General features: G+C 48.1%; 1 protein-coding gene and 1 long non-coding RNA gene across 8 annotated transcripts in view; one reads left to right on the top strand and one right to left on the bottom strand.

The window, feature by feature from the left end:
- Galnt14 (polypeptide N-acetylgalactosaminyltransferase 14) overlaps nt 1–27,711 on the bottom strand; it is a 200,548-nt gene that overhangs the window by 105,177 nt on the left and 67,660 nt on the right. For 2 of the 7 annotated variants that reach the window (XM_078029436.1, XM_078029435.1), the window contains one exon: nt 1,193–1,222. The exons of the other annotated variants lie outside the window; for them this stretch is intronic. In XM_078029436.1, the coding sequence (XP_077885562.1) occupies nt 1,193–1,222 (30 nt within the window). The remainder of the gene's footprint in view (nt 1–1,192; nt 1,223–27,711) is intronic. 7 annotated transcript variants of the gene reach the window in all.
- LOC144369409 (uncharacterized) lies at nt 78–3,600 on the top strand. Its single transcript, XR_013429114.1, has 3 exons — nt 78–266; nt 495–630; nt 3,237–3,600. It is a non-coding gene; the product is annotated as an uncharacterized LOC144369409 (long non-coding RNA).

The following is a 27,711-nucleotide window of genomic DNA, read 5'->3' as shown; positions in this document are numbered from 1 at the left end:
CTTTACTGGCAGTCTACTGGTTTAAATGTTAAACATATAAAAAATATCTTCACAGCTCACTGGTGCTTGAACAAACAACTGGGCACCCCAGTTTAGCAGAGTTGATCCAGGACACTGACCATCCCAGTGAGCTTGTCCTCCCCGACCCCGACAAGCTGAGCATTCTGGGTAGCCAGAGACCCACGTGGAAGGTTAGGCCCTTTCAGGAGGACATTTCTTGCAGTAAGGAACAGGACTACCGACTTTTCCACCTGAGACTTGCAAAGGTCAGAGTGTCCATCTTTAATTTCCCATTCTCTTTTATTACTTGGCCAAATCTCCGAGGCCTCGTAGAAGCCTTTTCTTCCCACTACTGTGGCTGTTGTTATTATCCTTGCTGATTTTGGCACAAGGATGCCCTGGCTGGCTTCCAAGAAGGAGAATTACTTTCCGTCTCCCTTACACCCTCCTGTTGCTTTTAATTGCGTGAAGGGTGTCTTGTCTTCTCTCCCCAGATGAACGCTGGCGGGAGGCCTGTAAGGGTTGGGTCGGTCACCCTGCCCTGGCTCAGAGATTGGCGAGGCCGGAAGCGAGTGAAGCCAGGTCATCATAACACCACCCGAAGGCAATCGCTTGAAAGGAGATCCCCAGGTCTCTAGCACCTGTCACTTATCAGAAAGGGGGTTATCCCCCAATTCACAAAGAGGTGCAGTCTTCTTTGGCCTATAATGTGCCAAGTGACTATGGACCAGCATTTTCTGATCTTTTTCTACCTACCTGGCTAATCTTTGAGGTTTCTCCCAGCTCTAAAATTCTCCCACTCCATCCCAGACGGTCATTTATGTGTGTGTGTGTGTGTGTGTGTGTGTGTGTGTGTGTGTGTGTGTGTGAAGCAAGCACTCTACCAACTGACTACATCCCCAGCCTAGCAGTTCATTTCTGTCACACTCATACAAAGAGTCTAGCCTAAGTCAAGGACAAAATGAACATGTGCTCAAGGATGAAAGGGAGGCCACTGGGAAATGAAGCCAGATCTCTCTCTCCACTCCAAGTCCAGGGCACTTTCTTCCCCACTCTTGCCAGTGCTGCCACTTTTTTGAGTGCAACCCAATTTAAGAGATACACTTCACATGGCCACCAGCACACCAACACAGCACAGACACCTACGAGCATGGCAGAATCACAATTTGTGAATGAAACTTCCCCTTTTTACTTGTAATGCTTTCTCCTTCTGTCCTGGGTCCTAAAAAAAAAAAAAAAAAACAGAATTCACTGATGCATCATAACCCATATTTTTTAAAAAGAAACCCCGGTCCACTTGGCACCATATCGAGCAGGATGAAGAATCAGGACACACCTGCTCTCACCTGGGCATTAAAGACAGGCCCCATCTTGAGGCCTGTCATACCCTGAGAAGTAATGGGAACCCCGTCAGAGACCTAACCCTCATCCTGGCCTGTCTTAGCACATGGCAAAAGGGGTCTCATCTGCTATCAGCCAACCCTGGTAACTTCAGGTAGAAGTCTGGTACAGGGAGACCCATGGGTTCACAGTAGTGGGACCTCGGCATTCCTATCAGGATTGGCATATGTACTGGTTGACCATTATTTGTGTTTCTGTTTAGACCACAATTCCATGTCCCTCCCCGGTGTGGCAGAATAAGAATCTAAATTAAATCACATCTGCTACAGCGTAGATTTTATACCACCATAAACAATTCTTCCTGCCTCTAGAAAGCTTTAGGCAACAATTGCTGCCTGGGGGTCTGACACACTAGAGGGCCAAGGTGTACTGTGTGTGGGGGGGGGTGCACGTGTGTGTGCATGTGCAAGCTGGGGGAAGGAGTCTGTATTGGCGGTATCTTCATCAGGTGAAAGAAGCTTGCTTGGTCCATTGCTAATGAGGATAGGTAGGGAGGTACACAATGAACATGTATGCTCGCAAGTCCTAACCCCATCTTTAATATTAAAAGTCTTTGTTAATAATTCTCATCCTTCTTGTTACTACCAGGATGGACTTTTTCTCCTTCTCCCTGCTTCCGGGACAGGCCGAAGCTGCTACTCACCCCAGGTCTCTCCCTCCTCCCATCAAGACTGGAAGGCAGCTCAAAGTTCTAAGGGCACCCAGGCCAGCTCAGTGCTGACCAAGACAGCCTTGATTTGGCCTTGCTGGAGGATGACACCACCATCCAGGGGTTCAGGGCAAATGCCCTCGGCCAGACCCGTGTGCGAGCCCCCTGCATCTTGCCAGGGTTGCGGCTGCTGCCCATCTCCACCACGTGCTCCCATACATAATAGTCTGTGTCAGAAATACGGCTCCTTTATTATAAATATGCAAAGCCTTGGAGGCAGCAGGCAAGGGGGGATAAAACACCCGGGATTATTTATGAGCCTCTGACTCCCACACTGGGCTTTATTTGCTTAATGAATGGCTGGGGCCAGCCATCAGCCTGGGGATTTATTTGTCAACGGGAGCAGAAGACACTAGGATGTGGAGATGTAAAAATGACAAATTCTCCAACTCAGCCAAGGTGGTATTTCATTGCCATGATATCCAGTGGGGAGGAGAAGGTGAGGAGAAGGGAGGGCCAGCTCCGTGCTAAACAGCACCACCGAGAATGGCTCAAGTCAAGGGACAACCAAGTCACAAGCCAAAGAAACACCCAACCCTGCTTTCCAGGGCCCCAGCAAGCATCAGGAGCATGGATCAGCACTTCTGTGTACTCCCAGCTCTCTCAGATGCCCCAACAAAACGGTCATGTGCCTAGAGGAAAGGACTTGTGTTAGAGTCTCTGCAACTAGAGATGTGACCATGTCCCTTCACCCCTCTCTGGCTCTGTTTCATCTTTTGCAGAAGGAAGGGATAGATGAGCTCTGTGACTTCTATTTAAAGTTGAGGAGCCAAAGTCAGGAAAACCACCTGCCTATTCCCGCGGACCCTGCCTCTTCTACCTCCACATGCAATGTCAAAGGGAATATAGTGTCACCTCCATAATGACACCACCTGCACTGCCTCTGCCACCATCATCTTCCTACGACTGTCATCACCACCAGCATCTGACTATCTGGCCCTGCCCAGGTCCCATCTCACATGCAGATAGAGCAGCTCAGCTCCTTCTCTCTGAAGAGCTTTCTGGGAAGACTGATCATTTGTTTCCTTGAGTCTTTCTCCACTTCATCCAGTTGATACAGAACCCTCGGGTTTCAGCTAGGCATGAGCTCCCAGTTGCTGACTATGTTTCTCTCTTTTCCTAGCAGCCAGATGGAACCATCAACTAGCAGGAGGTGACCAGAAGTTACGTGTACATCACAAGGGTCAAAATCTTTAAAATGGAAATGGACTGTCCCCACCCCTCTTTCCTATTCTTTTAGGCTGGAGCACGGATGTGATGCTGATGGACAGTCTCAATCATGCAGCCAAGGACAACACTCTAGGTACAGGCAGCAACTATCCCCTGGCTGTCCATATATGGCCTTGGGTAACAGAGTGCTACCACCTGGGCCACCCTAGAAGGAGAAGAAGCTCCTTCCATCTTGGCTCAACCACTCTAATCTTTGGCATCTTTGTCAGAGAAGCTTCTCCTCTATCCTAACTCATAAAACTTCCACTGTCCTTCAGGAAGAGTGAGTCCTCCTCTGTGGTGTGTAGTCACAGTAAATCATCCCTATGATAGTACTTTGCACATCAAATGAATTACTTGAGACTTCAAGACTATGAGCAGCTTAAGGGCAGTGCTTACAGCTTCCCCATTCTGATATCCCTAGAACCTTAAAAAAAAAGTGTTTGCCAGAGAAAGATATGATTCTAGCATCACAGAACCAGTAACGAATTACATTGAGGCTCTGCATTCAATCATACATATGGTCCAGTTCACCTTTGTCCTACCCTGCAAATTCTTTGCTTAGGCTCCCTCTTGCCTCCCAATGCCACTGGGTCCTCCCCCTACTTGGCTCACCAAGTTGAGGACACTCAGCCACCAAACTCAGCTTGCTGAAGAAACGACACCAGGACCCATTCAAACAAGGTCACATGGAGAAAAAGTGCCCTACCTAAGCCTTGAGAACAGCAGCCACCCTTAGACTCCAGGGATGCAATGTGGCTCTGGGTACAGGCACCCACCTGCCCTCCACACCCCTAAGGAGGAGCAAGAGCACAGGTGGGGCACATGATCCTGGGGCTGAATGTCCTCTCTCTTCCTGTTCTGAACTGTCTCCAGTTTTGCTGAGCTGTGCCCTGCTCCTTCTTGCTGCTCCTCTGGAACACAGTGTGGCTGCCACAATAATCTGCAGGGGACCTTACTTCCATCGGAGAGAGGCATCTTTGTCCTTCTGGAGGCCAGGAACTATGGTGGGGCATGAGGTGACTAGCCTAGGGTAGCTCTCAAGGGTACAGTAGGCGTCCTGGATGTCTGTGGCGATGAGGTCAACTCTGAGGTAGGGGACCAATCAGGGGCTCAGGGTCAAAGTCCCAACCTGCAGAAGAAGGATTTTTCTTCGCAAGTCCTCTGTGCCCATGGTCCCTGGGGACCTGGTGGTGACGGCTGCTTGAGAACTCACTCAAGGCACCTCCATCCGCTGACATCGCTAGCCCAAGGTTGGGAACAAGGAAGACTAAGGGTTGGGTAGGGAAAATAAGAGTGGTTACAAGAACCACAGCCTGGAGCTCCCGAATGCCACTGAACCACAACCAACTCCATTTCCAGGCTTCAAGAAACAGATGAAGCAGGCAGTTCAGGATAGCTGGGCTCAACTCTTGCTGCTTTCACTGCAGAGGTCAAGTGCATTAAGAAGGACCCTGGGGGCTGGGAAATGACTGCAGCAGCCCAGAGGTCTACAATTGAATTCTGTGATCTTTCTGCCATGGAGGCTATGGAGAATACCACTCCCCAACACACGCGCACATAGCGCCCTCTCTCCCAACGAGGAAGCCCCTCCTCAGCGCAACTCTGCAGCACTGCTGAGCAATCAGGGTCAACTTCCCACAGGTCACCATGAAAAACAGAAGACAGGTCTTGCCCTCGGGATCCAGGAAGCTCTACCTCTGGCTTCACTTTGCTGGATGCTAGAGAAACACCTGGACTCAGCAGAAGCGGGAGCTGGGAAACTGCACCCCGTTCCCTAAGTGCAGGGGACCACTGAGTCAGTCAGCTCTCAAAGCACAGTCCTGAGCTAGGAAGGATCTGGAATCACACCCAGCCCGTTTAGTGCCCTTCGTGTGATCAGTGAGCATCGTGGGGCCTGGAAATAGATGGGTCACACTCCAGCTGGTACCCCAGGTGAGGGGGGGCAGATGGCAATAGAGGGATCAGGTCTCCAAATAAGTCTGCTGGCTTGAGTGGGCTACGTCTCCATCACTGAGCTTGGGAAACAAAACCAGTTGAGCTTTGAAGCTTTGGGGTATCTAACATGTCAGGCATTTCCCTCCTTGCTTCCTGGAGAGGGGCTCCCCCCTACCTACCATGTGGGGCATGGCAGCACCTAAGTACCAGAAGCAGGGACAAGGTGGAGTCACCTGTCCTCCTTAGTGACTCCCACATGGCCTGGCACTTTACTAAGAGATCCATGAGTTTCCATTTCAAAACAAAGAACCACAAAACCAAGACTCTGAATTGCCCCAGTTCTCTTGTCATTTGAGCCACTCATCTTGTCATTTGGGCCAACTCTACCCTGGTGCCACCCCCAGAGGGAGGAGTGCCAGGGATTGAACTCAGGGGCACTCAACCACTGAGCCACATCCCCAGCCCTATTTTGTATTTTATTTAGAGACAGAGTCTCACTGAGTTGCTTAGCGCATGGCCGCTGCTGAGGCTGGCTTTGAACTCACTATCCTCTTGTCTCAGCCTTCCAAGCCTCTGGGATTACAGGCATGCACCACCGCGCCCAGTTCACTTATGATAATGCTCTTTTTGCTTCCTTTGTTTTCTAAGACTCCTATGTACAGTACACAGATGCCTACTCATCCTGAGACCCCTGTCTCTCTCTTTCACATCTCAGGGTGTTGGCATCCTGCAACTCTAAAACCTGAGCTCTGGATTCCTTCCAGTCTGGTTACCTCTACCCCTAACTATTTCGATTCTCCATGATGAGTTCTTGCCCACATTACCCCCATCCCACTCTCCTCTCCTCTCCTCTCCCTGACACAGGCAGGTGATGCCCCAAAGCTAGTTCTGGCACTAATTTCTCTCCAGAAAACCTGCCCACGTTTCCACCTGCCCACTCAACATTTCCACTTGGAAGTTCACTACTGAGCACCATGGTCAGAAGCTGAATTCATTATGGTGGTAGCAAACAAACTCACATTGTCAAGAGTTTGAGAGCTCGCAGCTGGCTATTTTATACACATTATTCCATTTAATCATACAAAGCTCTTGTGATGCAGGCCAGGCAAACAGTGCTGGTTTCATTCCATAGGTGAGGGAACGGTGAACTCAGAGAAATTGCTGAGACCAAAGGGCAATACATTATGGAGCTGGGACCAAACTCAGTTTTTCTTTCTTAAAGATCCAAACAGCCATCCTTCTTTCCCTCCTCCCTAATCCCTTTTATTCTGAAATTGACCATCTGCTGCCACTACGCTACCCCAGGCTTGTCTCCCTGGTTTGCTGGATTATGATGGGGGCCTCTTGTTTCACCTTACTGATTTTATTCTTAAGCTACTTATAAAACATCTGGATCACTGCGACCAAATGGTCATCTCATTTTGTCATTCTTCCAGGAGAAAGTTTGTGTCTCACAATTCAAAGTAGAAGGCAGCCCAGTACCAGAGCTGTTCTTACCAGCTTTACCAAATTAGTCCTCCTAAATATCCGGTGGACATTCCAGGCACCAACATTTTGATCTTTCTTTAGTATTTATTTAATTCTCTATTTGATATATTTCTTCTCATATTTTTATTAATTTCCTCTATTGTTTTGGGTTTAATGTGTTCATTTTCTAATCTCTTAAGGTAATAATTTAGGTTATTAGTTTCAGATCTTCCTGTTAAATGGAGGCAGGTAGGGACAGACATTTCTTTTTAAGCAACGCTTCAGCTGCATGTCAGAAGTTTCAGCATATTGTGTTCTCATTTTCATTCACCTCAAAGTATTTTCTAAATTCCCTTTGATTTCTTCTTTTACCCATTGGGTTATTTAGGAGTGTGGTTAAATTTCCACATATTTGTGAATTGTCCAATATCCTTCTATTATCAATTTCCAGTTTAACTCCATGGTGGTTGGAAAAATTATTTTGCATGATTCCAATCCTTTTAAGTTTAAGGTTGTGTTACGGCCCAACATATGGCCTCTCCTAGCGAATGTTCCCTTTACCCTTGAGAAGACCGGGTATGCTGCTCTTGTTGGATGGACAATTCTATGGATGTCTGTTAGGCCTAGTTAAAGTGTCACTTGAGTCTTCTACCTCTCATTCATCTTGTCTAGTTGTTCCACCCATTATTGAAAGTGGGGTGCTAAAGTCTTTATTATTATTATTGAATTGTCTGCTTTTCTCTTTGATGGTCAGTTTTTGCTTCTTGTATTTTGGGGGTTCTTCTGTCATGTGCACATATGTTCACATTTGTGATTCCTTCCCCGGGGGCCATGATAATGACCCATTGATCATCATAAAATATTCTTCTTTGTCTCCAGTAACAATTTTGTCTTAAAGTTTATTTTGATTACTCTTAGTCTACTTCTCTTTTGGTGACTCTGTGCCTGCTATCCTTTTAACCATTCTCTTATTCCAACCTATATGAATCTCAAGTGTCTCTTATAGACAGCATAATGTTAGATCTTATTTTTCCAAACTCCATTTTGCCAGTCTCTGCTTTCTTGTTGGAATATGCAGATCATTTACACTTAGTACAATCAGTATCAAGGAGGAATTATTTCTGCCATTTCCTCTTTTGTGTATGTCTTACATCTTTATTCCACCATCTCTCCATGTCTACCGTACTTTATGTCAAATGGGTGTTTTCTATTACCCCATTTTTATTCTTCTGTTGTTGCTTCTTATTTTCTTAGTAGTTTACCTGTCGATTACAATTAACACCTCAATTTATAACAATCACAGCTACTGTGGTTGTGAGTTTTGCGTGGTCTTTAAGAGTACTGCAGTGTTGGAGAGAGGCGAACGGCCAAAGGGCAAATTAACATGCCACAGAGCTCATGGTTCTTACTAAGAGTCAGCCATTTTTCTTGAACAAATGCTCCTCAGATTGTTCAAAGTCTGATTAATTCCAAAGTTCTGAATGTTAATTTTGACTTTTTTTTTTCCAGTGTTCTCACTGTTTTTATAGTTTTTTTGGGGGGGGGCGGGTTGGGGGGCATGTTTCAATCACTGACTTTTTAATATATTTTATTCCTTCTGATCACTAAGTCCTTGTCCTGCAGTCTCCCTGTCTGGAAAGCTTACCCCTCACTACTACACTAGGAATAAGCCACAATTCCTTACGCAATTCTGTTTGCAGGGAGCCTTTTTATTTCAAACAAGAACCATTCAAATAGCTGACATTGTCCTCCTATTACCAATGAGGAAACTAAATGACCTGCCCAAGTTCTCGGGACAGTGAAGTCTTGCTGCAGGACTGGCATCAGGGCTCCTGGCTCACGCAGCCCCCTGCAAAAACACACAACCTCATGCTTTCCACCTCGCAGACAACCAGGGCTCACTGTCCTCACTGAGAGCACCTTCTGCTCTTCTTCAGATGTCCCCTAAGTCACTGATGGAGCCTCGGGCCTATTTTCCTAGTCCTGTCACCTGCAAAGCGAAAGAGTGCACCTTTGAAGAACTCATTTCTCATTTAGCTCCAGATTATTCCTAAAACATAGGAGGGGAGCTTAAAAGATCGTGTTACAGATATGAACTGACATAAAGGAGAAAACAAGCACGTTAGTGAACACTGATGGATTTAGCAGCTGATAAATGGCAGGCTCTGTGCTTGGCATTGGTGATTCGGGGGTGGACATGGAGTCCCAGTGCCTGTGCTCAGTGGATTTCAGCAGGAGGAGGGATGGCCAAGGCCTTCCACAGGCAGAGGTGGCGTCAGGTTTGAAACCCACTTGCCCAGTCCAGCCATGCCCTTCTCTGACTTAGGTAATGATCTTCCCAGAGGTGTGCCCTGTGCTGGTTCTGCTTAGGCTCTGGTGCCGCAGTGCTACCAGCAACATCTGCCCACATCTAGGAGCTAAAGCACAACAAAAGCAGGGGCCAACATCTGTGGCTAATGCTTCTATGTGCTGGCCCACAGGCACACTACCCTGCTAAGTGCGTATCAAGAGGTAAAAACTACAAGATGCAGAGATCTGCAGACCATACTCCAACAACCTGGTAGAAGAATTTTTGCTTCTTATCTACTTGATGAAGCCTCACATGAGAAATTTATTTTAGAACCAAGGAAGGGGGAAAGCTTTGCTTCGCTTAAGAAATGGCTTCTCCCTTTCAGAGAGCATCTAGGAGAGTTTTGAAATCACATTTCCCTTTTCACTTTGGCTGCCAGAAAGCTCAGAGCCAAATGTGAAGCTTAACTCTAACAACTATAGTTAACAGAATTTGGGCGTTCTTTCCTTCTCGGTTGTGATTATCTACACTTATATTTTCCTTGGTTCAAATTCTTTATTTCTGTTGCTGTGTTATTGTGTATTTATGACAAGTGTCCTCAGTATAAATCATTTTCTTGAGTTTGCATAACAGAAAAATCAGATTGGGGGTTTTTGTTTGTAAGTTTGTTTGTTTAGGGAGGTGGTATTAAAAGAGGCGGAAAGGAACAAGAGACATGACTCTTTCTCATCTAGATTGTCCCTGCCTCAGAAGTGGTTACCAACTTGGGTACTAAGAAGCCAGCCTCACTGGGTGCTCACGGGGTGGTAGAGCTGCTCGGGGGGAGGAGGGTTTCGAGAGTGCTCCCTGGGGCTGGGAAGGGCTCTAGTTTTTGGAGTTACCCTGGGGAGTGGAGACTGGCTCTCTTCTCACAGGCCTCTGGGACTCCAGGGGAATCTCAGCAGGCACCTGCTGTCCCCAGCCTGAGCTCTGGAGCCCTCTCAACATGGATCTGGAAGCAGAGGGGACTGTAGACCGAAGGGATGAGAACACTGAGGCTTAATTCTCGGGTGGAGAAGGAGGGGCTCTCAAAAGACAGACTGAATTTCCTGCCAGCTCAGCAGGTAGAAGCTGGGCATCGTTTAAATTTGATTTAGAGAACTAAAGAAATGTGACATTTCTTGCACCCTACTGTGGTGGCCTGAAATTCACATCCACCACACGGGATATAAATAAATGAATGAATAAATAAACAAACCTGAGGCCAAAGTGCTTGGGATGAATTCCCAATTGGCTCTTTATCCACCACCGGGGGTGGGGGGGGGGATCCCCGCAACCTTGAACACCCAGGGCTAAGGGAGAAGGGAGCATTAGCACAGGACACACCATCTGCAGGGACTGTATGGATGGGAAGCAAGAGAGGTGAAGGGGAAAAAAACAAAGTCACAGACTTGACCCAGCTTACAGTTAACACAGCATGTGTCATCAATAAAATATAAAAATGAAAAAGAACAGCCACACAATCATCTGATTCATTATTACTAAGCACTCACTACACATAACTATCCGGGGAAAAGACACGGAACGAGACAGGACCCAGGGGGCAGGATGCATATGAGCGGGCGAGCAAGGTGTGATGGGGGGGAGGCACCATCCACCAGAGCAGGAGCGCGTGACACAAAAATGATCTGCATAAAGTGCCATCGAAAGAGAAGGATTCAAAAAGTGGTTGGGCTGGGCTTTGGCAGATGGAAAGAACTGGAACAGAATGAGGTGGCATGAGGAGCCCACAGGGCAGATGAAGGTGGGGCCCCCACCTGCCTGACCATCGATGATCTTTGGGGTACTTGAGGCACACGTACTGGTCACAGACAGGACTACAGACACTGTGCTCAGGTGTCTAGATTGTGAGCTACAGTCAAGGCAAAAAAAAAAAAAAAATGAGAAGCTAGGGAAAGAATGATGGGGACAGATATCCAGGGATGAATCTGAGATTGCAGCCTGGGTGAACAGGGAGTAGAGGAGAAAGAGGATTCCGGAAGAAAATGAGCTCAGGTTGAGGGCGCACTGAGCCTGTGGTCCCAGTGGACCACTCCAATGAAATGAGGACCTCGTGTACAGATGCACATTATGTAAGTGAGTGCTCAGTTTTATGCACGATAACCTGATCTTTCAAAAACGGATAAATTAGTGGAGATCCGCAGTCATCTAACCAAAGGATTCTTCACCTTACAAAAGCATTAATAATAGGGTACTTGAAATAGTTAGCTCCCCTGGTGAATATAAAATAGGCTTTAATATTTTTTTAAAAGGTGACTTACACCTCTCTTTTCAAAAACTCATCTATTGTGTGAAGTAAAGCATAGCTATGTATGAATACGGAATGAGCGGGGAGACCCAAGCCAGGTAAAATTAATCAAGGTAGAAATCGTGAAGAAGTGATGAATCTGAAAGGCAGTCCTGAATTGTTGAAAAGACTGAAGGCTCACAAAAGTAGGGGTCTGGGGTCTCACTGGGATGGGAGCGCCTCCATCTCCCGACTCTTCCTGAATCCAGGAATGGAATCAGTGGAGCTGGCTGGAAAATGCGGAATCCGGCTCCAGTTCCAACCTGCTTCATCTTCGCAGATCCCAACTCCATCTTTCCATCTGGGGAGATGAGAAACCTGTGGTGACCCTTCAATCGCTTCTGCTGTCAGAGACTCCCTGTCCACTCCATCCGTAACCCCGCTGGCTCTCACTTTAAAACTGATGGAGCATCTGTCTCTTCCTGCCACCTCCACCGCAGGGTTCACTGGGCCTTACTTGATATGGCCCCTATCACTCAGCTCTCTGCATCTCCAGCTCTCCTCTCTGTCCTCAGGCAAGCCCACACCACCCCTCGGGCTCCACTGCCTCCTGCTGATCTTCAAACACTCCTGTTGCCTTGGAGCCTTGGCTTGAGTTCTTCATTCCACCTGGAACACACTCCCCCACGTACCTGCAAGACCAGGTCCACAGCCTCCTTCCGTCTTTGCTCAAATCCTCACTTTCTCATTCTCATTCAGCGTCCTGCTGCAACCGGCAGCCTGTCCTCCTTCTCAGCTCCACTCCTCCCTCTGGCTCTCTTATTTCTTTTTTACATAGCATTTACTTCCTTCTGACTTACTTTATTGATTATGCTTATTATTTATTGGTCCTCTTCCCCTGCTAAAAATGAAAGCTAGCAGGGTTCTTTTATTTGTTTTATTTTGTACCTAGCTCCTAATAGCTATTCAATAAATAATGTAGGAATGAGTCGATGAATGAGTAAAGAAGAACAAACCATGAGGATAAGCAAGAGGGGAAAAACCACAACTCAACAACTCCGGCCAAACACGTGGCCTTTGAAGATGGGAGGGATCTAGTCCCTGCGGGGGCCACTGTCCTGAAGGGCTCAGACAAGGTATGAAAACTCTCTGGGATCTCCATATGACCAGAGAGAGAAAGAGGAGAGAGAGACAGAAAGTTTTGTGTATTTCCCATAAATTATTTAATTCATTCAGCAAACAGAGTGAGAACCTACTACTACTAGGTCCTATGCATAGAAAGATAAGTCACCACCCACACCAGTCTGTCCTCAGTCCAGAGAGTCTTTGTTTGCACAAAGACTCCCAATACAGTATGACAGCAGAATACAGTTGGTTTGGCAGTCACGTAATACAACACTCATTTCATTTGTAGAAAGTGCACTGAAATCATAGATAGAATAATCAGTGAAGGGGTGGGGGTGTGGGGAAGGATCAAGGATGACGAGAAAATGGCCCAGCAAGGCTGAAGCGGGCCTCCCTGGATCTTGGAGACCAGCTCCAGAAAGGCCCACCCACCCACCCACTTTCTGCGCTGCTGTCAGGTTTGCTGACTGCCAAGTGGGTGTACTGTACTCTGTAACAACATGGTGAAGGGCTGGTAACTTATTTTATTATAAGATCCTTTAATCACCCAAAGATCCATTAGTTTCTTGGGATTGTTTCATCATGCTCCCATTAGGAAGCCTTTTAAAGCCACACGTTGTTGTAAAAGACAGGCCTTTTGTCCTGACCCATCAGAGTTCCCAGAAATATTTGGAAGGACTCGGCAGTAAAATAATACACCACTCATTTCATCCAGCCTTTGCCTTGTGCTTGCAAACTCAACACACTGCGCTCTTAAAATAAACACACTGGGTAGACAGCTTTCTTTTCCCCAGAACCCAAGGTTTCCCATTCAAAGCAAGCAATGTTTTCCTCTTACATTCCCAATTATTATCCTTGACTGACACCACCACCACCATCTTCATTGAGACATTGATTTATTAAGTGTCCAATTGTGCTTAGGATGTAATTCAGAGCAAAATAAACAGATAAATAGTCTCTCCAGTCTAGGAACTTGTACTTCAATACTCCGTATTAACAGTGCACAAACTAGAAATGAATCTTCTAGAAATTGCATACTGACTGTACTCTATCCCAAGTGCATTTGGGTAGTCAGATGTATGGGGTGTCAGATCCTGTCAAGCATCAGAAACTCACACGGGATAAGTTCACACAAAAGAGCAGTCTCTGCGATTCTTCAGAAAGGACTTCGAGATGGGGTGTGTGTACAGGCAGGCATCAGGAATCCTGTGCATGCTGGGAAGAGATCGGTGACCAGGTTGCTTAGGGATGGGATCAGGTACAGGATACAGATTGAAACTGAACAAGTTATGAGCAGTTCTTGGGCTAACCACTTTTCATGGATTATCTCATTTAATCTCCACAGGATTCCAACATAGTAGGTGCAATTATTATTCACATGAATCATTTTATACATGAAAGGAAAAAAGATGAGAGTAGAAACTAAAATTATGTGTCCAAGTACCAGAGACAGGGTTTGAATCTAACCAGGCTGACCCAGCCCCACCTTCTTACAGTACTACGCACACACTCAGACACAAAGTACTTTACAGGGCATTGGCTGGAACATTGCTATCTTGTAATAGAACACCGTGGCATGGAAATTTATGTCAACTACCTTGCTTTTGAACAACACTTTTTGATTGTTGGCCCATAGGCTAAATTTGGCCCATAAATATGATTTATTTGAATCTCCAGGATTTTTTTTTTCTGATCTAATCTAATTTGGTTCTCCATTCTCCATGTTCCCACCATTCTTTGCTATCCAGCTCCCTCATTTTTGCCCCTTATTTCAGGTTTGGGAGGCTTGCTTTAGAACCTGCCACATTCTCACGTCTGTCAGCTCATGTAGTCTTTGAAATGTTTTTCCAAAGGAGACAAGACAAAGCACGATCCCCTTTACACATGGAGAAAGTAAGGTTCTGGAAAGTCGAGCCCCATCCCAGCTTTCTGCTTCTTCCTAAGGGGCTCAGTCTTGCCTCCCAGATCCACTTCTCTGCAGAGTTCTGAAGAACTCGGGGTGCACAGTGCCAGTGATTGACAGGAGGAATGAGCACTCTTATGGACAAAACCAGGACAGGATCTGACCTTGGAAGGCTGAGCTGCTGGACTACGAAGAGGGGAATCCAGGGGACCTCACCCTGCAGCCTTGGCCCCAATCAGACCCCAGTAAGGCGAGTGGGAAAGGTAAGTGACCAACACCTGACCTGAGGTCAGTGAGTGGGCTATTTACAGGCTTTCCCACAGGGTAACTTCATCCCGGGGGAAGTCAGTTATCCTGCCGAAAATACCCTAATTCACCCCAAACCTGAGACCCTTCACCTTCCCCAAGCTGCTCCCCACCTTCCTACTTCCTAGTGTGCTAGGTCCAGGGTTTCCCCTTGAGGCCACTCTGGGGACTTTAAGTAGTCAGTTCCGGAGCTGGGTCTTCTTAGGGAGTCCCTAGCCTGAGATCCTACGTGCACCACAGGTAACATGTCTTACTGTGTACAACTAAGCACAGGCAGGGGAGGAGCAAGGCATTCCCCAGTTTCCCCTCAGTATCTGAACTCAGGAGAGCCTGAGCTAGTGACCCTGAAGAGTCAGATGTGTGGAAGGATGCTGATGTTGGTGGAAAGTCAGGCGAGGCAGGGATGGGAGCCTGGAGGCTGTCCCACCGCCCACGCATCTCTGCCACACTCTTTATTCTTGCGTCTAAGAGTCTTCTCATTCATTGTTACAGCTTCCACAGAGAGGTCTCCCCCAGCCTTGGGAAATAATAATAATTATTATTATTATTAAATAATTCATAACGATGGGCCAAATTTGGCCAAAGTCCAACAATCAAAAATTATCATTCAAAAGTCAGTTATTGTTTGCTTTTAGAAGAAGAGGTGGCCTTGAGCCAGAGTTTCCCATATCTGGCTGTAGGTCAGAATCACCAAGGACAGCTTCTACAAAGCACAGATTCCTAGGCCGTACCCTAGACATATCAAATCATCAACTCTGTGAGCAGGCCCTGGAATCTGCAGGTGCACCATCTCTAGAGATAAGTCTCCTACCTTAAGTGCTCAAAGCTGGGAGAGAGTTGTCTTCTTGCCCGTCACCAGGAAGGGGAGGTCACACTCAGCCAGAGCCACACCACAGGCACCATGGCTTACCAAACTCCATCTCGAGGCTTGCTTTCAGTGCCAGTACCAATTCATTCTGGGTAGTATTGGCGAGCTGCCAAGCACCAGTCCCTTGGGAATCCAGCTTAGGGTCCACAATAGGTGGATTTAGAACATCTTAATCCAAAGCTGCGGAGCCTATGAGAGCCAGTTCCCAGCCCTCTGGGAGAAACAGCCCAGACATGAAGGCCATAAGATCATCTGCCTAGATCCCAGGGCTGAGATAACTTCATCACTCCATGGCGGACCCTTGGGTATATGTGTTGTCCACTCTAGGAGAAGGGGTAGAGGGTAGGAACCCCATATTGATCTTTTTCATATTTTCATATGAAACCATAGACTTGGAACCCTCCTGGGCCCATGTTTTTGGCTGGGGGATGTACAAATGCCCAAATGTGCCTTTTACCAGGCACTTTTCCTGAGGACCCTGGTAAGAAAGAATAGGAAAAGGAAGACAGAACCCTCATCGTGGCTGGACTGCAAGACCTAGCCCGGCAGCTAAGGCTGGAGAGACCTCTTCCTGGAAGCTCAAACGATGAATGGAAAGATTCTCAGAAGCAAAAATAGAGAGAGTTCTAGAGATATGCATGCCCTGGCACAGCCTTCCCGCTGGAACCCCCACCTCATCCGCCTTTCTATCCACATCTCCATCCTTCCATGGATACTGTCATTGCTCCTCAGCTGACCTACCATGAAAGTGTGACCTCATCCTCTCCCCCTTGCCCACATAAGCTGTCCAGAGCTCTCCGTGGACTCTTTCATTCTGTGTAAATCAATTCCCCGCCCCAGACACCAGAGAAGTCGGGGCTGAACTCAACTCCCCCATTACTTGTCAGGATTCAGAGCTGAGCCAGCTGCCTGACCGGCCCCTTCCCACCAGGAGCCCTGCACTGGCCAAATGCTCCCCCCAGCCCCCAGGTCCATCTTCCTTCCTTCCTCTCCTTCCCTCCCCGCTCCAGCCAGCCTTCCCTCAGAATGAGAGGGGAGAAAGCACAGGCCGTGAGCAGTCTCCCTCTCTATCCTTGCAAATCCCTCACATGACCATAGTGGACATTTCACCCATCTGATTCTCTACAGGGTGACACATTTATCCACTGCTTTCTCTTCAGTCCTTGTCTGCTCTACTCAGTGCAGTGGTCTGTCTGTCCATATCAGCATCTTCGGTTTGGGATCCCCCACTTCTCAGGGGCAGGGTCTATGTCTTCAGCTCCTTCTCAGCTATCACGTGCACACTTGCACTTATTAAATGCTTAAAGTGAGAGTGATTATTGTTCAAGATCACTCAGAAAGAGGACCTGAGGCTCTTCAGCAATCCCCCAAAGTTCAATCAAGGGTTTCCTCAAGCTCCAAGCCAGAGCCAAGCTCACTCAGCTGCCTGGCTCCCAGGTACCAGGCCATAGCCAGGTGCATGGACGCTGGGCTGGGGCACTGTGGAAGCACACTGGCAGCTCCTTCTCTGGCCCTGGCTTGTGGGGAAGCCTACAGCTCATTGAGGGGAGAGGGTGCAGAAAGGGGAGGAGCTCAGGCCAAGAAAGGGAGTGAAAGCTCCAGGGCAGGGAAGGAGGGACCAAAATGGACAGCACCCTTTTCAAAGTGTCAGGGACCCAACCAGGGCTGGAAGGAGAGACCTAGCTCCAAACCCACGGGCCCATATACCTCGTTCCCCTTCATTGGGGATTCTGCTCAGGTCCCCTTTACATATTCCCTTCTGACTTTGCATTAAATTTTACTACAACACACAGCTTGCAAACGACATCAGAACCATTTATGACAGCCTTTATATGTCTTGGTTTAAATAATAAACATTTTCATTTCCCTCTTCTTGCAAAATGAAACTCTCAAGGGGCAAAGTATGGAAGAGTTTGGGACCAAGGGGTGGGAGACGAAAGGCAGAGGAGCAGGAAACAGATGCCACCAACAGCCACAGAGACCTGTTCGCTCCCACTTCATCTGCACAGGGAAGTCTCATCTCACTATCTCTGAGCCAAGTGCTCAGCACCACGATTCCCATTACCGACAAGAAAGCAGCGGTCCTAAGGAGTGAGGGGCTGTGCTGATATAACTCATGGGGTCCCCGTTGGAAGCAGGCTCAGGATGGGGTCCACAGCCTCATGGTGGATATCCCAGCGGGAACAGGCCAGAAGAGTCAGGCTGAAGAGGAAGAGGCCAAGAGTAGAAATCTTGAGGAATGGGGTTTGCACAGAGACCCTGGGGGAACAGAGCTAAGCAGGGACAGAACCAAGGTCCCAGTGATTTGAGGCTGAATGAGCCTGGTGCCCACATCCAACTTCTAGGGCCTCAGTGGCCAGAGCCCTGTCCTAAGCAAAGCAGAAGCAAATCACTTCTGGGATGTCCTAAATGTAGGCCAGCGTCACCGCTCCCGAGTGCAATCATTCACGCTCCCAGGCCTCTCACTAAACCTGAGGCGTCAGCAACCAGCCTGCTTGTTACTTTCCTTAACTAATGCCTTTCTATTTCCTGCAGAGTAAACAACTTGATTCCATTAGATGCTGTAAAATATTCACCAAGCAGCCGAGAGGGCTGCCTTCTCCCCAGCATGCAAGGGGGAAGACACCCCTGGTCAGGCCCTGGACGAATATCAACGGGCCTCACCAGGAACTTCCAGGCAGTGACCCTTCCACCAGGGGAGAGCGGAGGGAGAACTGGGAGGGCAGAGCAGGGAGCCAGAGGCACAGACATGGGAGGCCCGAAAAGCTAAGGAGCACCACATGCACCATGGGGTCCTGTCCTGGGTCCTGGAACAGGAAAAGGACATCAGCAGGAAACCAGTAAAATCCAAATGAGGTCTGGACTGGAGTGGACAGTCATGTACCCACGCTGGTTTTCTGCTGGAGACAGTCCACAATCACGTATGATAACTCTCAGGGAAACCAGTGGAGGAGAATGGGGAACTCGCTGTATTATCTTAGCTACGTTTCTGTAAATTTAAAATTATTCTAAGCTTAAACTTTATTTTTTACAACAGTCAATGTACAGCCTTCTTGGAGGTGAGAGATTACCCATGATGGCTGGTGGAGCCTAGGGACAGCCTAACACCCACAGGGACTTTCCCTGCCTCAGCCTTACCCAAGAGGGACCCTGCAAACCACAGATTGTAATTAAAGAGGAAAGGAGCAAGGGGAGAGGGAGAGAGACAGTCATTGCCATGGAGATGTAAGTCCAGGGTCTGGGGCGGGGGGTGCTGCATCATCTTAATGAGACCACCTTCTTGGCAAGACGTCCACTGGGGCCTGATTCAACCCTGCCAAATCCTGTCTCTGAACACAGGTGGTGATGCTCTTCCTGGGTTCTCTTATCCAAGGCAACAGCATGGTTTCTCGACTTTCAGAAAGGATTGGGCACTGTGGTCACAGATGGTACAAAGGGTAGGCGTGACAGTGCATTTGTGTACCAACTGGCTGCAGTGCCCAGTGGTCTGGTCAATCACCAGTCCTGATGTTGCTGTGAAGGTATTTTTAAGGTGCAATTCGCATTTATAACCATCAGGCCTTGACTCAAGCAGATTACCCTTCATTATGGGGGTGGGTCCCATCTAATCAGTTAAAGGTCCTAACAGCCAAGATCCGGGCTTCCCCACAAAGGAATTCTGCCTCACAACTGTAATGCAGAAACCCTGCCTGAGTTTCCAGCCTGCCTCAAAACTGCTGCACCAATTATCAAGAATACAAGTAACAACAAATGCTGGCGAGGATGTGGCGGGGGCGGGGGAGGGGGGAGGTATACTCATACATTGCTGGTAGGACTGCAAATTGATGCAACCATTCTAGAAAAAAAAACTTGGAATAGAACTACCACTTGATCCAGTTATCCCACTCCTAGGTTTATATCCAAAGGACTTAAAATCAGCACACTACAGTGACACAGCCACATCAATGTTTTTAGAAGCTCAATTCTCAACAGCTAAGCTATGGAACCAACCTAGGTGCCCTTCAACAGATGAACAGATGAAAAAAAAATGTGGTATATATACACAATGGAGTATTACTTAGCCCTTAAGAAGAATGACTTTATGACATTTGCCAGTAGATGGATGGATCTGGAGCCTATCGTGCTAAGTGAAATAATCCAGTCCCCCAAAGTCAAAGGTCAAATGTTTTCTCTGATATGTGGAAGTTAACCCACAATAAGCAAGTGGAGGGGAAGAATAGAAGTAGTAGATTAGACAAAGGAAATGAAGGGAAGGGAGGAAGGATGGGAATAGGAAAGACAGTGGAATGAATCAGTCTTAACTTGCCTGTGTGTGTGTGTGTGTGTGTGTGTGTGTGTGTGTACATATATGAAAAAAATCACAGTGAATCCCACCAACATGTACAGCCACAAGGGGTCCTAACTAGAATAAGATACATTCTGTATTATATAATTATATTGAAAGGATTCTACTCTCATGTATAATTAAAAAGAACCAATAAACAAACAAACAAACAAAAAACCCTGCTGCACCAACTCTGACCTAAATTGGCAGCCTGCTGGCCTGGCCTGTGCAATTCAGACTTGCCAACCCCCACAACGGATGAGACCATGTCCTAAAATAAACCAGCACATGCACACACACACACACACACACACACACACACACACACACCCTCCTCTCTCCCTCTCTCCCTCATACTAGTCCTGCTTCTCTGAAGAACCCTGAATAATAAAGAAGGCAGGGGTTCAGGAAAACAAATCCCACGCAGAGGTCCCAGGGCCCTTCCCCCACTTGCTGTCCTGTGACGCTGCCTCCAAGGGTTTAGAGATACCTTCCACGAGAGAAGCCACCTCTTCATCACTCAGTCACTGAAATAAAGACTTCGTATTGATTGTCTTAAGAGGATGTCTTCCCCTGCACTCAAAAGTGACAGTAAATGACAAAGATTTCAGAAACAGCTTAGTGGACATTCCCTTCGCTATCTCTCATTTTCAACTCAAAAATAACAACATATCACTCAACCTCCCACCCCCACCCCAGACACGAGTGCTCCAGGATGACAGGTTCCTGGGAGATGAGAACAAATGTGCCACCGCCAAGGAGATGCCATGGCGGAGCGCTGTCAGCCAGCGGCACACAACGGAAGTGCCTCAAGGGAACAGGCTAGTCCTTCTGGGTGTCCTCTGGCCACTGTCCCCCTGGCAAAGAAAAGAGTGGCATCCACAAAGCAGCCTCGGCCGTGGGCTGGACGCTGACCCAGAGGCTGGTGATCTGAGTTGCAGCCTCAGCACCCAACATGGCCCTGAGTCACTTGTCCCTGTGTTCCCGGGAGCCTTGCTTCCCCACTCTGCAAAGCAGAGGACTTTCCTCAAAGGAAACATTAGAGACCTTTCCAGGTGGGACGATGATATCCCAGAAATCAGGTTGCCAGAGGACACCTTAGAGGTCCAGCAATCGTGTGGGAAGCAGGGAGCTGTCCAGGGGCTGAAGCCCCCCCACCCTGGACACCTCCTCCAGGAGGGGTAGCAAAGAGCAGCAGCGGCTCCTGGCAGATGTCAGGGTAACCCTCCACTCAGCCAGATGTCCCCACTCTGCGTCAGTCCTGCCCCTGCAGCTCCTGCCCACTGTCACTGCTGACCTGGGAGGGACATGTGCTCAGGCAAGTGAAAGAGAAACTCCAGCCTTAAGCAGCCTCGACTTTAGGGGGAGGCCAGGAGGCAGATGCTTTCGAAATCAGGGGCCTCTTAATAGCCTGTGCCATTTACCTTTAAGTTGGGGTCACAGATTTCACAAATAAAAGCGAAGCCAGCCAATCCCAAAAAACCAAATGCCAAATGTCTTCTCTGATATAAGGATGCTGATTCGTAACGGGGATGGGGCAGGCAGCGTGGGAGGAACAGACAAACTTTAGATAGGAAAAGAAGGGGAAGTGGGGAGATGGGGGCAGGAAAGGCGGTGGAATGAGATGACATCATTACCCCAAGTGCATATATGAAAACACGAATGGGGTGACTCTACTTTGTGTTCAACCAGAGACGTGAAAAAATTGTGCTCTGTTTGTGTACTATGAATTGAATTGCATTCCTCTGTCATATGTAATAATAATAAATAAAAGAAAAAAACTTTTAAAACTACAGGACACTCAATTAAACTTGAATTTCAGGTCAACTACAAAATATCTCAAGTAACATTTGGGGCATTTCCTAAGAAAACCTTTGTTTGTCTGTTTCTCTAAAATTCAAACAATTCAACGATCCTGTGTCTCATCTGCATTCCTGATTCAAAGGGTAGAGTGCTGTGACAGTGACCACACCAGACCCTGCTTGTCACCAACCTCAGTACAACGAGGCCTCGTTCCTCACAGCTGGGAATCCCTCACTCACCCACACTCAACCCTAAGCTGAGCAGAGGGGCCGCTATGACCCAGCACCAGACCCACACCAAGGCAAGCCCTAGTGCTCCCAGCTGGCCCCCGCTTGGCCCCCCATCTTGCATTCCACTTCTTATACCTGTATGCCCCTGCTGGGGCTCCACCAGAGGACACCTACCTGACGCTTTCGGTCCCTTCCCTGTCCTTATGACCAGCGACTCTGCTCCAGTATAAAAGGTGGGAGATCCTGACAGCCAGGGCAGCTGGCCACTTCCTCTGGGTACCACCATCCTCTCTGGTGGATCTGACGTTGAAGACAGCTATGACCTCAGACCCTGTGCTTACTGTAGACAAAAACCTGCTCCCTGGCCCCTGCAGCGGGGGAAGCTCTCCACCAGGTGAGCGCAATTCTCCTGAACTCCCGTCTTCCCCACTTGCTCTGCCCTGTCCGTCACCAACTCAGATAAGCTGTGGTTCAGATCTTGGCCAAGGACCACACCACCCCAGGAATCACAAAATTTGCTGGAGCTGTTCCATCGGTGGCTTGAATCCCAGGGCTGTCCTATCCCGACTAAGAAGCAATATCCTGCTTCCATCATAGCCTTGCCTCAAGGGGTTGCTGTTCCCAGAAGCCCAAGGCCCAAAACACTCATGCTTCTGCCTGGACTGGCCTCTCAGCTACCTTGGCATCTGTGCTTTCTAACGAGAGATATACGAGGGCATTAATATTTTACTAAGACTAAACCCTTCTATTTATATCAGTGTTCTGTAGGCCATGGCAGGCAAGAGGCTAACAAATCTAATCAAGGCTGATAAGTTCCCTCTTGACTTCTTTTACCACTTCTTACCCACCTATGAGCCCAACCATTTTTTTGCTAAGAACCTCACAGGATGCAGTCCTCCAAAGCCCAAGGGAAGTGAAAATGAGCCCAGCTGTCACCCCTCCAGCCACCAAACTTACTATATGCCTCATGTATGCCAGGCACGGCTCAGCAAGGCCCAGGGTATGCCAGGCACTGCATCAGACCCTGCCTACAAGGAGGTCACCCATTACTTAAGCAGACAGACAAGCAAACTGGCTGCATCAAGGAAGTGTGACAAATGTTCCGATCACCTGGGGCGAACTGTCTGCTTAACGGCTGGACTGATTTTTTTTTAAATGTGGTTTGAGATGAGACTGAAGTCCACATTAACATACGTATAGACTTATCCTGACCGTTCCGTCAATGTGACCAAGGGTCATCTTGGAGTGGCTGGCTGCTCCTTACCATTCCTGTCTCATCTTAAATGTCCCCTCCTCTGAGAAGCTCTCCTCAGTGGCCTGATCTAAAGCAGCCCTGTCACTCCCCGTGCCATCAGGGCGTCTTATTGTTATGATGGCATTTAGCAGTGTCTGGCCTTTTCTTGTTTGTTCGTGGGTCCTCCACTTAGAGCTGATTCTTGTCTGTCTCCTTCAACGCTCCACCGTCAGCACCCAACACGGGGCCTTGGCTGCCCGGCCTTGCTGCACACACGAAGGAACAGAAAGAACCGCCACCCCACGGTTCCCCACCTCCGGGGGCCTTTGAATGTCACATGAGGGCACTGAGAGCTACGTTCAATTTATTCCAGAGCCTAACGGGCTTTACTTGTTTGCCTACTCTGGATAAAGCCCCATAGGAGCAATAAAATGTCACATTTCTTTGCCTGGGATTGGAATGATATCAAACTCGGTATTACTGGTTCCCATGCGAATCAGAAACTAATTAGTAAACAGATTTTGGTTATGAAAGTGGGAAAACAAAAGCATCGTGACATCAGAACCATTTGTTTAGTGGAGAGCATCTTTGAGGATGGGAGGAGACCCTGGAGCACAACATCAAGTAGATAAGGTCCTCCCAGTGGAGGACAGGCTGGGTGGCCAGGCTGAAGCTCTAGGCCCTGCGGAGCCAGGGCAGAAACCACAGCAGGGTCCAGTGCACCGACCAGTCTGAACAAAGGATGAGATTTGGTTGTGAAAACATTGCTCATAAAAAAATAAAAAAATAAAAAAAAATCATGCTCTGGAAAAGGAGTAATTTCGACGAAAGCCGAAATTATCATTCGCAGCACAGACAGCTCATATCTTCAGGCTCGCTGCTATCAAATGGCTCCTCTCTCCAACACTGGCACTCTTCAGAAGGGCTAATGAAAATTTGGAAAGCGTAAACCCATCAGAGAGGCGCCGGCACGCTGCTTCCCATTTATTCTAACATTTTTAAAAACATAAGTGACACAAAGCACTTCTCCCTTTGGAGGCTCTGACCTTTGGATAGCGCTTTAAAGGCCTGAATTAAAGGTGTCCCATAAAAGCCCAGCCTTGTCATTTCACTTGATCAAACGACTGGCCTTTGGAATGCCAAAACTTCAGGGTCCAAACAGAACAGCCCAGGTCAGCGAAGACTCCAGCTGCCCGTGATGCCACTATCTGATTTCTGAGCCCTGGTGTGCCCTCTACCATTGAGCATCTGTGCCACCAATCGAAGCAGGGCACTGGGACACCAGAGGCACCTCCTGTGATGACAAGGGCTTTGGGCAGGCTCACAGTAAAGGGGACAGGCTCCCTGCTGGCCAGCCCCTGGATTAGATCTCTGGAATGGCCACTTGAAGGGGACTGAACAGAGGATGTTGCTTGTCCTGGCTTCTAGGGCCACAGGGGAAAGATCCTTCTCACACTGGTGGCTTTATTTTTGTTGTGAAATGTGGCCCAGCCAAAGAGGCCAACCAGAGCTACGGCTCAGCCTGACACCAGGGTCTCTATTCATGCTGGACAGCGTGAGGAGACTTGGATGGGCTGGATGTGGTGACTCTTCCTCGCTGGCCTCCTTTCAATCTAACCGGAGTGCAGCTTAGTTTAGAAATTGGATGTGCTACTGAAAATCCAATTAAAAATTTGAACTTCAGGTCAAATTGAAAGCCCCGGGGGTACAGGCGCGATCTACAGCAGAGATTCTGGCTCCTGAGTACCAGTGTGCCCCAAATCACCCAAGAAGCTCCTAGCACACAGATTCCCAGGCCCTGCTCCCAAAATTCTGATACAGCAGATCTGAGGGTGGGGTGTTGGGAGTCTGCACCTTAGTAAGCTTCCCAAGTGATGCTGGGGGAGGCAGGTGACAGGTGGCTCACACACTGAGGGAACAGCAAATTGAAGGTGGCAGTCTTCTGTTTTGTCCATGTCCGTTTGGTAGATTGAAGCTTATCTGTTCTGCTCTCTTTCCTAGGACAGTTATCTCAGAAGCATGATTATGAGAAAGGATCAGTGTTTAGGTCAGTGAATCCAGAGGCAGAAAGAGCCTAAATCATCCCTAGGATATCCTGGAGCTTGGGTCAGGGGACATCAGGGCCCAGAGCCACTGGCCAGGCCCTGGACCCAGACACGTAGGCATCACCACCATCATCCAGTCCCTGTGACCACAGGTCAGCATGCCTATGGAAGGTATAAGGTCATCCAGCCCAGGGGTTCCGTGCCTTTCTTGTGTGTGTGCCACCCAGAAGCCTGGGCACCCCTTCTCAGAAAGATGCTCATCAGTGCATAAAATAAAATACAAATAAATTTAAAATTCCTACAAAGAAAACAAATGATACTGAAGTAGAGTGTTTCAAAATATATTTTTTTTAAAGAGAAAGAGTGAGAGAGAGAGAGAGAGAGAGAGAGAGAGAGAAAGAATTTTTAATATTTATTTTTTAGTTTTTTAACGGACACAACATCTTTGTCTGTATGTGGTGCTGAGGATCGAACCCGGGCCGCTCGCATGCCAGGCGAGCGTGCTACCGCTTCAGGCACATCCCCAGCCCTCAAAATATTTTTTAAACTTGTGATATAGTAATTCATAACGTTTCTTCATTAGCGCACAAGATCTAATAATTGCTGCAATTTCAGGTAAGTGACAAGATGAAAAAAAGCAATACAACAGCTACAGAAAACTTTCCAAACCCTTGCAACAGCTGCAGTGAGTGAAGGTGAAGTCAGGCCAAGCTTGGGCACCGGCTTCACCACGGAGGCAACGGGGCCTAGCTCCAGGACCAAGGCAGAGACCCTTCCATGGTCACCAGAAGGACAATCATTAGGCACTTTATTTTGCATGTCCCTTGAGTCTTATATCACCACAATAAAACTACACTCTACGTGAGGATGGGAAGCGCCAATTCAGCCAGGGAGGTGTGCTGAGGCCTGACTTCGACATCAGGAACCTGGGCTTGTATCCTGTCACCCATTTGTACCTCCCCATGTCTGGGCTCTCTTACCCAGCCCTGGGACCTGGAGGCTGACCACAACAAACCCGTTCTTGGGCTCCCTAATCCTAACCCTGGTTTAGGGTTGGGCAGAGCCAGTTGGAGGCACTGACAGGAGACCCAAGGAGAGAAAGGCTGGGGATTTATTCCCTCTTCTTGGTGGTTCCATCTCCTGTTGGGGTCCAAGATGGCCCCAGCTCCCTTCCCTGCTCGTCCTGCCAGCCCTGTGTGGTAAATGCTTCCTGCCATGGCTGGCCCCTGAGCAGCTGCCTCACCCCTGCGCACAGATCTTTAAAAAGCCCCTCATCACAATACCCTCAGAGACAGCCCTGAGGGTGCTGCCGTCTCTTGCAGTGGATCCCAATGACACGACCCTCGCTGAGACCACCTTCATGGAGTGAGGGTCTCTCCTGAGCCTCGGCTTCCCATCTGTGGAAGGGGAACTGCAGCACCCACCTCACAGGAGCTGTGAGGACCAGATGGGACAGGGGCCAGCAGGCTGCCTGGACCCAGGAGCTCCTGGTGACTGTCACTGATCATGGGCTCTGAGGACAGGTCACCCTGCTGATGGTCCCGGTGAACTGATCTGCTAGACCCCTTGACCAGACTCAGTCTAGGGGTGGCCTTCTGCGGGTTCAAAGAACTCACAGGCCTCACGACACCTCTTATTTTTCTAGATGACAGAACGGTCAGATATTACAAGACGTGACCAGAGTCTTGCCCACAGCTACCAAACTCCTGGACTGGTCCTAGCCCTTGAGTTTTCTGGGCCGTGTCTTAAACGCTTCTCTAACAGAAGACCTAAGGGGACAGAAACAAATGGGTCAACAAAACTCTTGACCGCCAGTAGCCTGGGAGCTAGAAGGAAGTCCTTCCACTGAGAATCAGAAATGTCATCAGAGACACGGTCGTCTGCCTACCCGTCACTCAGTGTTTGTGTTCAATTGTGTAGTTGAGTGAAAATTAATTTCAGTCAAAAATAAAGACAAAAAGAAACACCTTATGCTCAAGTACAAGTGGGTGAGTTGAAAATATCAGCCTCTTTAACTCTCAGGGGAAACGTTTTCTTAACGTTGGCTATAAAGCTGAGAGTAACCAGCTTGGCAACTGTGTCTCCTCACTCATCTGGCATTAGTGAAGGGAAGAAAAAAAAAACACACAAAAGAAAACCAAACAGAAAACAATGTAAGTTCTCCTTGAATTAAAAACAGAAGCCACAGCTTATGTCTACTCTAAATAGAGATGATCTAAAATTTCATCTACCTATCCTCAAATGCTACCCGTCCTGAATAACTGCTGTCAGAAATTCGATTTCACGTGTGATTCATTGATAAGGCCTGCTACAGTCTGAATGTTTGGGTCCCAGAAGAGACATATTCATATGCAAAAATCCTATTCCCCAAGGTGAAGGTATTAAGAAGGGGTCCTTGGTAATGATCAGGTCATGGGGGTGGAGCCCTCATAAGTAGGATGAATGCTCTCATGAAGGAGGATCCAGAGAGACCCCTTTCCACCATGTTAGGACCCTGCAAGAAGATAGCATGCATAAGCCAGAAAGTAGGTATTCCCCCAAACAACTCGATCGATCTTAAGCCAAGTTTATGGTATGTTATTATATCAGCTTG

This window comes from Ictidomys tridecemlineatus, chromosome 12 (assembly GCF_052094955.1).
Source record: "Ictidomys tridecemlineatus isolate mIctTri1 chromosome 12, mIctTri1.hap1, whole genome shotgun sequence".
Taxonomy (NCBI): domain Eukaryota; kingdom Metazoa; phylum Chordata; class Mammalia; order Rodentia; family Sciuridae; genus Ictidomys; species Ictidomys tridecemlineatus.
Note: the sequence above shows the minus strand (reverse complement) of the source record. Positions and strands in the feature narration are given on the sequence as shown.